At 37.5% G+C, this 11,129-nt stretch overlaps 1 protein-coding gene across 1 annotated transcript in view; it reads left to right on the forward strand.

Moving 5' to 3' along the window:
* The window catches only part of LOC107094833 (disks large-associated protein 4-like), a 111,166-nt gene that overhangs the window by 81,775 nt on the left and 18,262 nt on the right, over positions 1–11,129 (forward strand). Inside the window, exons 2-5 of the mRNA XM_015390693.1 lie at positions 3,463–4,702; positions 5,088–5,323; positions 6,755–6,902; positions 9,154–9,373. Coding sequence (XP_015246179.1) covers positions 3,533–4,702; positions 5,088–5,323; positions 6,755–6,902; positions 9,154–9,373 — 1,774 coding nt within the window. The 5' untranslated portion in view covers positions 3,463–3,532. The remainder of the gene's footprint in view (positions 1–3,462; positions 4,703–5,087; positions 5,324–6,754; positions 6,903–9,153; positions 9,374–11,129) is intronic.

Here is an 11,129-nt window from a genome sequence, read left to right on the forward strand (position 1 = left end):
GGTCTACCAAACTATTCCTGGTCCAGTACATCCTTTAGAAAAGATAAATCAATAATTATATATATAGGAGACCTCCTTCAGTGACATAATGCTGCACCCTAAATTCACCAGGGGGCCTTATCACAAATCTTTCCTCTGTAAAACTTTATAATGTCACTGTTCCCAACAACCTCGTTAAGTTTTCACATGCATGCTGATTTATGGCTTGGTTAAATAACATACTGCTGTCATTTTTGCAAGTCTCTGGTGTTGCTGCCTTTTTTTTTTCACATATCGACTACTGTAAAAATATCCACAGCTATATATAGGATTTTATTCTCTAGATGCACAGTATTTATATTGTAAAAACACTGTACAGTACAGTATTTATTTGTTTATTTTCTTAACTTTGTCACTCATTCTGTTATTTCTATACATTTTCTAAGGTCCACATTGTGTAACCACTTGTTCTATAACATTTTACTGCTGCTGTAACACCACAATTTCTCCATTGTGGGACAATAAAGGGGTTTTCTATTCAATTTGTTGCATTGAATGATTGATAACATCTTATAGTTATTCTGAGGAATCACCGATCAGGACAACTCGCTGGTTTAGACTTCTGATTCCATATTTTATAATCTCCAATACATACAACACTCTTTTTTTGCCAGGAGTGCCAACTGAGGTGGAGGCTGAAATAAACAGTACATGCTGACAGAAAATAATTCAGTTTAAAACAAATAGACCTATATTCTCCCTTAGTACTGAAATGAAAGTAAAAGTATAAAGCTTTTATCTAAGGAATGATGCCTTTGTCCTTTTGGTTGAAAAGAAAATAATCAAAATCATGCTGCAGTTAGTCGATTCAGGAAGCTGGCAAAGACTCCAAATAAGATTCGTAGAAATGAGGAACCTGTTCCTGCTCCTACTGTGGAACAAATAGCGGCTTTTGAATATTAATCTCATTTCCATGTATGAGTCATAAAAAGTTCTGTGCATTGTTAGTGTGATACCTCATCATGATGTTTTAGACTAAGCCTCTGTATGCCTAGTAGGAACAATTTATACCATAATAAGCTGAATAAGCTGTCCTGTTTCCTGAGAATAACAAATCAGGTTTTGGTTGTATGTGTTTAGTGGCAGAATGAAACAGATTGTGACTGAAAGGAAAAAAAAAAAAAGATAAGTATCCCAGGAAAAAAGGGTGGTAAATGGGGTGAAAAATGTAACCAAGTCTTAGCCATTTTATTTGATAATCGTTTTGACGTGCTTTTTTTAATTTAATCTTTATGTGACTTTGTTAGAAAAGCCTTTTATCTCTTCATTACTCTCAGAGCAGACATTGAAGAGAACAGAACAAAGAACTGTAAAAGGTTCAATTAGACTCACACCTTTCTTTAACTGCAAAAGTTCCACAGGTCTACCAAACTTTTCCTGGTCCAGTACATCCTTTAGAAAAAAATAAATATATATATATATATATACATATATGTGAATGAACATTGACTTGAACATATAGGAGACCTCTTTCAGTGACCGACTGCTGCACCCTATAAGAAGTCTTTTATTTCTTCATTACTCTCAGAGCAGACATCGAAGAGAACAGAACAAAGAACTGTAAAAGGTTCAATTAGACTCACACCTTTCTTTAACTGCAAAAGTTCCACAGGTCTACCAAACTTTTCCTGGTCCAGTAGATCCTTTAGAAAAAAATAAATATATATATATACATATATGTGAATGAACATTGACTTGAACATATAGGAGACCTCTTTCAGTGACCGACTGCTGCACCCTATAAGAAGTCTTTTATTTCTTCATTACTCTCAGAGCAGACATCGAAGAGAACAGAACAAAGAACTGTAAAAGTTCATTTTGGATATCCAAACAAATTGCTAAGGTTTTAAGGATAAAATTAGATATTTAAGAATTGAATGAAATATATCATTCAAAGTATAATAAAACATTTCTCCCAGTTGTAGTATTTAACTGTCATCTTTAAACCTCCAACTAAATACGATGTCATTGGGTTGCAGTAGCTGTTAGTGGGTGCAGTAACACTCAGATGTGGCTGTATTGCTTTCTTTCGTTGTCAAAAACACATGTCTTGACTATTATGTTGAAAGCAGTGGTGGGATTTGCAAAAGAAAGGTTTGCCTGGGTTGCTTATTTGCATGTCTATTTAAGGAGCTAATTTGAACAGTTTTATTAAGTTTGGACTCCATTTCATCATCTTCAGTTCAAAGTTGCACACATTTAGATTATTTAGTTCTCAAATGGATTATTCTACAATGAACAATGATTAAAAATACAACCTGGGAATTAACTAAATTATCTGCTCTCTATCCGAAATTCATTTTGGGGCTTTTTGGGTTGTGGGACCTACTTAGATTGGGAGAAATGTTAACGATACTGGTCAATCCTGGACTGAATTATTTTCTATTATCTGTTTATATCAAATTTAGAGATTATGTCTGTCTAACATCCATCCTTCTTGTGAGATCCATAAAAGGTAGATATTTTTTTTAGGTCTTTCTCTACATTTCAGATCATATGTTTTATTTATTTATTTTTGCAGAATGCAACTTTTATTGGAATGGTTGTAGGGGCTTAGGCTGTGAGTTGGTGGGCAGGAGCTTGGGCATACAAAATAATTTCTTTATTTAAAGTCTTGGGGAAAAACATTATAACAACAAATTTGAGTTTCAGACGTTTTTAGAACATTGGATGACTTTTCTAAGGCCATAAATGCTTAAGTCAACCCTATCATTTTTGCTCGTCACATCTATAAGATGTAATTGAAGATTGCTTCTTCATCGGAAAATTACATGTGATTGAAGCATATGGTTAAAACTAAGATTTAACAAGAAACAAACTCAAAAAAGGGAAAAATTATTAATATTCAACAATATTTAATAAATATTACTGAGACACTTTTTTTTTTTACCTTCTGCACTTATCTATTTTAGTTCTTTATAGATTAACAATGATTTTCACAAGTTATAGAAGACCAATCAGTTATTTTAGATGATGTGTGCAAACTTTTTGTGTAATTGTTACTATTGCACCACCTGCTGGTTATCTCTATCAAAAGACCTCACTTAGTAGATAGTTGGTTTAGAGGACTGGTGTCTTTGTAATGCAATAAAAGATCTACAAACAACATAATGCTGCAGAGATTATAGTTTCTTTTATTGTTCTTAATTAGTTTTCAGGAAAAGTGGGTGATCCAAGAAAAAGCATTTAAAAAGCTTTAAGAGTAAATGTCTCTATTTGTTGTGCATAGTTAATTACAATTACTATAAAGGGAGAATTGCTGCTACAAACGGTTAAACTGAAAAATATATAGATTGCTAAAATTAACACAAGTTTTACTGTTATGTGTTAATATATCTCTGTATATCTCTGACGAACCCTAAAATATCTAAGCTTCAAATAACGTATTAATTTTGTTGTGTTTTCTATCTTTCCTAACTGCAGGTGAAGCCAACTCAGGTCAGTGGACCCAAACTGATTGGAGACATGTTCTAAGCTTTATCCATCTGTTACCATGAAAGGGTTAGGAGCCAGCCGCAGTCGCCACCTGTCTGACTCATGTGAACCGGCGGGGTGCCCTCAGAAGCCTTTGTGCCCTCTTACGTCGGATCCCCACAGCTCCTTTCTATTAAGCCCTACAGTAAACCACTATGGCACTTTGGACCCACATCTCCATCACTACACCCCTACCAGCCCCACCTCCATAACCCCTGACTGTCTGCTGCCTTTCAGTCCCATTCCCAACAGCAGCACTTTCCCTCGTCTGCATTTTACACCTCAGGCTGACCAGCTCGATTGCCCCCAAAGCTGCATTCCTGGTGGTGGGCAGGGGGGCAGGGCAGGTACTCTGTCCACCTCCTTGTCTATGGGTATGGGGTTAGGTCTGGGTCTGACTGGTGCTCCCATGATCACCAGCGGATCAGCCACCATTTCCTCTGCAGCAGCAGCTAAGATGAACCGATTGCCCTCAAGCCTTTTGGATCAGCTTGAGAGGCACCTGCCCCTGCAGCGCGATGGCTTCAGCACACTGCAGTTTCACAGAGGACGAATGTCCAAGCAGCGCAGTGAGAGTCCAGGTCGGATCCGCCACATCATGCACTCTGTGCAGAAACTGTTTGCCAAGTCCCAGTCTCTAGAGAACTCTGGGCAGAAAGGCAGCTTAAATTCAACAGGAAGTGGCGAGGAAAGTGGCAGGCCAAGCCGCAGGAGCAAGAGCAAGGACAGAGCTAAGACTGAGGGATCAAAACAAAGACCTAGACCTACTACACTAGGCCTTTGGGGCTCAGATGATGCTCTGGACACTGACACCAAAGCTGGCACTATTGCTGTAGGTTACCGCAACCCACTGAGCATGATGACTCTTGGCAGAGCAGTGTCAGACAGCCAGACTGCTCTCCGACATATTCCACAGGGCTATAATACAATTTCTACACATTCTCTCAAAACCTCAAAAAGCAGCAGTGACCTCAAGTTCCTGGCATGCCCGGCAATGCAGGTTGGACCCAAGGAAGAGGAGCTAAGAAACATTGGGAGTAAGGATGACATGGCGGTCAAAAGGGGCACCTGGTCCACTCTCACCTTAAACCAGGCCAGGCAAGTGTTGCAAAAAGGCTCTGCTACAGTCAACAGGACCCTGCTAAAGACAAAGTCATGCCACCAGGATCTGGCACAGCAATTTCTTCAGGTAGCTGTCCAATTTTTAATTTTGTCAACCAAAATGTTTAATTCCCTACTGAATTCATTGTTCATACGGTCTTGTAGAAAAGTTTGCATATACATGTTGCAAGTTTCAACTTCGACTCTTGCCATCATACAGTCATGATGAGAACTATTAGACAACCCTTGTTTACTATTTTTGTCCATTCCATTCTTTTTTAATATACCTTCAGAACAAGCTATAAAAAAGACAAGGGTTGTCTAATATCCATTACTATATCTATTTTAGCACTACTGTTGCTTCATTTGATATCATTTAGAAATTAAAGTAGTAAATATCTGAAAAAAAAAGAGCAAAACCCCACATTGTTTGAATAAGAAAAACATGCAAGTAATTTGTCACTGTTATCTAGGTTCCCCTGGATGACTGGACGGGAAGTTTGGGACATGGAAGATCCAAGGGAACAGAGATCCCATGCCGAAGGATGCGCAGTGGCAGCTATGTGAAAGCCATGGGAGATCCAGAAGACAGCGAGGAATCCGAGGGAAGCCCCAAGCCTTCCCCAAAGTCTGCAGCACGTCGCCAGAGCTACCTGAAGGCCACCCAGTCCTCCCTGAGCGAGCAGCAGCCACCGCCACCCCCTCGCAAGTGAGCAGCTTTTGCAGTCGCCAAATACTCACCACATAGCTTTATGTTTTGACCCAGTTTAATTTCATTATTTCGAATTAAAATTCATGAAAATATAATTTGGCTTTATATGATTTTGTTAACATTGTTTTCTCATAATTAGACAGCAGGTGGCAGCATCTCTTCACAAATAAACGTCCCATTATTATCCCATTATTTAAAAGATGCAGAATGGTTAGATAATAGGGAAAGGGACAGCATCACTCTGTATTTGGTGGAAAGAGGAATAGCAGGTGAATTTCTGCCATGTCCTCTACTCCCACACCCACATGGACAGGTCCCGCTGCTACGCTCTCATGCGGGAGGATTTTCTGTGGTCTCCTCTGCAGAGTGCATGCTCTATGCAGCATCTGAGGTCAGTGTGATTCACATGCAGGGAGTGTGGCCTTCCCTCCACCCACACCTGCCCTACCTCGACTCCCCACCACCTGCCTTTTGCCCACACTTGCCTAATATTTTTCCTCTTAGTGCCCCACAAGAGACCCAAAAGTGCCACAGTGCAATAAGTAAACACAATATATATGTTTAATAAAAAAAATATATGGTCAAATAAAACATATGTTCTATTATGAAAAAAACTAAGTATCTATGTTATACTCAAGACGAAATGACTCGGTTAAAATGATTAATTAATAAATTATGAACTGGCTGCTCATATTACTCATATACCGTAATTGAAAAGAATAAATATTGGGAATCAATTGAAAAGTTGTTAAATTAAAAAAAAACTTGCATTAATAAAAAAAACAAAAACATGATTGATTATTTCAGCTGTAGCAACAAAATAAACATTCTTACATCAGTTTTATCATTTTTTAATCATTTTTACATATATGTTACAAAATTTACATGAATAAATGTTTTGTATTTCAAGTTTATGAAATGTGATCAATAAAACAACTTCTCCATTGTGGTATTTTTGGTTCTCAATAACCCTGTGCCATCTCTCACCTTGCAGGTACCTTGCACCACATGTTTGTCCAAACTTTTAACTTGCTTCCTCAAGACCTTGATGTCATAACATGGAAATTAGCTTCATGTAAATGACTTCAGTGCCCACTGTTGCTTAGTGCACACATTGTCACTAACAGCACTGACCAACCTTGCAAGCCCAGGACAGAGGAAACTGATTTCTAAGAAAATATGAAAGAAAGCATTGTGAAACTCTTAACTGGCCTGCTTACAGATTTTTGTTTCCTCTGTGCTGCTATGTATATGCAACTACTATATCCATCCACATATTTCAGCATATTTAACCTTTTAAATCACAAGTATTTTTTACTCGGAGCCTGAATTAAAATATATTCCCTGCGTATCATCAATTAAATAAAACCTACACTTCTTCTACTCTCAGACTCACAAGATGCTAAAATCATGATTCCCTACCCACAGCTCCCTGCCATCCCTCAAAGAGCTGTCCACAAATCGGAGCCTTGATAACCTGGACTGCCTGGTCAGCCCCCTGGAGCCTCCTCCACGTCACAGGAACAATGATTTCAACCAATGCTCCGGCACACTGGGCAGAGGCTTAGGCACTCAGGTAGGTCTGAAATCCAAACAAATGTGTTGCACTCTTTTATTTTGGACATTATCTCCCCCCAGTACCTGCTTAGAAAGTAAGATGTCTGAGTAATTATAAGTTTGAAGTTTGCATTTCATCCAGTCATCCAAAATGTTTAAATGGATGTTTCTAGGTAATTAGATAAATGGTATTTTTTGGAAATATTCAGAATCTTAAAATGTTGCATAATAACATTAATATTGTAGAATATGTTGTTCTACAAAACTGACAGCAAACTTTACCCTAAGGAAACTGCTCTAACTGCTGATGTGGGGATGCTTTTATTAGAGGGGACAGGGCATATATTATGGAGATAATGGAAAATGACACAAGTTAGCATCTGCAAAAGACTGGAGAGGTATGGTACTTGAAAACGTTCTGATAAGTAAAACAGGAAAATATTTCAGTTTCAAAGTTTATCAAATGAAAGCATAAACCATCACTAACTGCTGCAAAAGGTGGTTCTACAAAGTGTTGCCTCAGGGTGATAACACAAATGCATGCCGCATTTTTCAAAATCAAAAACTAAAAAATTTTCATGTGACCTCACACTTCAAAGGTCTGCATTACTTTGTTTTGTTCTTGTGCATAAAATGAACATACAGTATTTTGAAAGCTGTGATCATATTGTGTCAAAACAAAAGTGTTAAAGTTGTATGAATAGGTTTCCTGCACATTTTATATTTGCTCTAATTGTAAAAGTGCTCCGAGAGATTGCATGCTGTCAAAATGTATTAACTAGATAGCGCTAGATAGAGAGCCTGTTGTAAAACTTCATCCCGAATTTGGCTTGGATGCTACACAGCCCACCGTGATCAGCTGAAATAAAAATAGAAAAGCAGAGAACAAAAGATGTTACTATATTTGGACATGTTTTACATAAACCAAGCAATGACTGAGAGAATCAGCTTCTCCTGAGATGAAGGTAAAGTCATTTCAAGTATAGATTTTTTTTTTTTCTGTTCGAGTAAATTTGGACTCATTTGATATTTGAGATCATGTGTATTTGCTCCATTGATTCCACAACTTATGATGGAAATTATATTTTTCAAGCCTTAGCTATAAGCCACCTAGATATTCATTTCAATGTCGTTATAAAACAAAATCTATTAATAGATCATAAAATGAAATTGTACTTATTTTCAATCTTTACCCTGACTGAGAACAAAGTAACTGATTTTATTTTGAGTTAAACAAATTATTTCAATTATTCAAATGCAGTAAGTAGGCTAATATCTTTCAGCACCCAGATAGGTCTCATCATGTATTAATTTTGCAAATCAGCTACTTTTGGGAGACTAAGGACTGAAGTAGACTTTTTGGATCTTAAAAACAAGCTTAAATTTAAAAATGCCATCGTCTTTCATGCTAATGTTACATTATGAAGCTTTTAGCCTTTCTCACTTTCAATTGATGGAATATTTACATAGAATCTAAAAGAAATTGGAAGCGCATTAACACGCATCTCAGTAAAACGCATACTACGAACAGAACATGTAGAGAATTTCCAGTCAGAGTAACTTTCTGTTATAAAGATTCACCCAAACTGCTCAAATATATTTGCATTATACTCTGCTCTACCTGTTTATTTCTTTTATCAGACAACTATTTTGACCAGAAATCATTTACATGTTCCACTGCACTGTGTTTCACATAGGAAACTTATCATTGTAGCACTACCTCTTTCCTTAATAAATAGTATTTAAATCCCTGTAAAATTCAAATTTTACGTTTTAAAACTTGCTTAAATTTCATATCAAAACCTCTTTTTAAAAGCTCTGCATTTTCCTATCACATTTTAAATGTGAGACAGTTTAATCTATATTAAATAGACCACACCAAGTTGAGCTTAGATATTGACTTTTAGCAGCGGGAAGTAGTTTAAAGATATTATGTTGTTAAGAGTTTATCGGTTCTGTTCTTCATTAGTTTTATACTGAACTCTTAGATTTGTTTTTGACTCATGCTAATAAAGGAATGAGTCATATCTTCAGAACCATATATTTTTATTTCACCAATATAAACTTTGAAATCAAGCTTAAATTATAAACTCTATTTAACTGCAAATATGAAAAGGGTGAAGCTTCCCTATGTCACATGCTGATTCTGCTTCATTTATTACAATAAAGGATTTTTTTTTTCACTGACACCGTCCCCATGTGAGCATAGATCTGTCAATGTGTGTTTATGGGTCTGAACTCAGTGCGTCAGTCTGCACACGTTCTTTCAGGTATTCGCTCAGGGCTGTGGACACTCATTACCATACTGTGAGGGGGAATCAAAGGCAGTCGAGGCTCTGGATCTGCCTGCACCCACGTGCTTCCGTTCTCGCAGTCACAGTTACCTGCGGGCAATCCAGGCAGGTTGTTCACAGGATGAAGACACTGCTTCTGTGGATTCGGAGACACCCCCACCCACCACTGTAGGCTTCAGCTACAGCTCCAACTCAAGTGAGTACCAATTATAGGAGGCTGTTTGAGTGAATTTGCCCCAGGAAAAAAAAATGAACTAGCATTTAGTAATTTACCCAGTAACTTGTTATTTAAATAGTTGATAAATAAAAGAGAAAGAAATAAGGCTACACAGCGGTGCAGTTTGTAGTTTGTTGCAATGCAGAAACAAGGTCCTAGGTTTCATTCCTGTCCTGCATGAAGCTGAATGTTCTCCACATGCATGTGTGGACTTTCTCCAGGTACCCCAGCCTTCAACCTCACTCCAAAAATATGATCTAAACTGCCCTGGGGTATGTGTGTGGGGGTTTGTGAGTGCATGGTTGTGTGTCTCTTTGTTACCCTGCAATGGACCTGTCCAGGGTGTAACCCAACTTCTGCCCATAGACTGCTGGAGGTAGGCACAAGACCCCTGGGACCCTGATGAACAAACAGTAGAAGATGGATGAATGACTGGAACTGCACAATAGAAAATGTGTTCTGCTGAAGGAGCAATGAAAGACCAGTTTAACTTATTAAATCCTGGAGTCGGCTCTACTGCAGAGAAATAATGCATAAAAAACTAGAATGCCTTATAGGTCAATAAAGGTTTATTACATTGTCTTAAAAAGGTTCCTCAATAGAACAGGGAAACGGTGGCCACTCTCATTGAGTGCATCTGTTTCAGTTTATATATCTATATATAATTAAAAGCTAGCTGGACTGAAATTGTTACTGAAGTTGCTGTTTGCTACGCTGAACACCAATTTATTCCCTTCTAAGATATAAGAAACAAACAAACTGTCTGAATTAATTAAATTAAATGCTCAAATTTGGGAAAATGTTACTCAGGCACAGTTGGTCATTCTATATATAAAGGGTAAAAATGTATCCTTTGATAGAGCTATTTTTGAATAATAGTTTCCTGAATTCAGTTAGCTATATTAAAAGGGTACTTACTTACACCTTTTATTGAATCTAGGTTTATAATAATATTAATTTTACACGCAGCCAAGGTCAGTGAGGGGGGGACTCAAACCTGGGACAGCTGCACTAAGGACTGAGGCCTTGCATAGCTTGGGGTTAGTATACATATGCCCACCATCGGACAATGGACAAGTTGAATTCATGGACCACTGATCTGATATAATCATTAATGAATGATTGTGACTTTTTACCAAGGCCAGGTAATAAGGAAACCTACTTGTTGAAGCATCACACTTGACATTGATGACATCAGGATGTATTTAAATAAGCGATCCAACAAACAGGATATACAACTTGTACATTGGAATATAATTTTAATCTGATTCTATAAGTGTGACTAAATGAGACATGTAAGATGATTTTAACAGAAAAAGCTTAACGACCAGAAATGAATATTGCAAAAGCTCAACATACCGGATGTGAATGGACACCCTGATAAGGTCACATGTAAATTAAGAAACTGCAGCAAGTAAGCAAAGGTCAGCTAAATGCTAAGAAATCAGCAAATAAACCCTGGCCGTTTCACTATACATGATATGATGGGTTTTACTCAAAGTTCAACATCCTGGCGCTGCATGGAGGACGGCAGACGACTAGTGAGTGTCAAGCCACCATTCAGGTTAAGAAGGAAAATATCCTGAAGTATGTGAGAGAAATGGCCCTAATGTGAAACCAAATCTAAAAGATAACAAGGCTTTGGAAAATAATTTGAAATTGAAAATGACACAAAGGATTTCCCTTTGTAAAAAATAAAGGATACATCTGCCTCCCCTCTCTCTCTATCTATATA

This window comes from Cyprinodon variegatus, unplaced genomic scaffold, assembly GCF_000732505.1.
Source record: "Cyprinodon variegatus isolate N-32 unplaced genomic scaffold, C_variegatus-1.0 Scaffold508, whole genome shotgun sequence".
Classification (NCBI taxonomy): domain Eukaryota; kingdom Metazoa; phylum Chordata; class Actinopteri; order Cyprinodontiformes; family Cyprinodontidae; genus Cyprinodon; species Cyprinodon variegatus.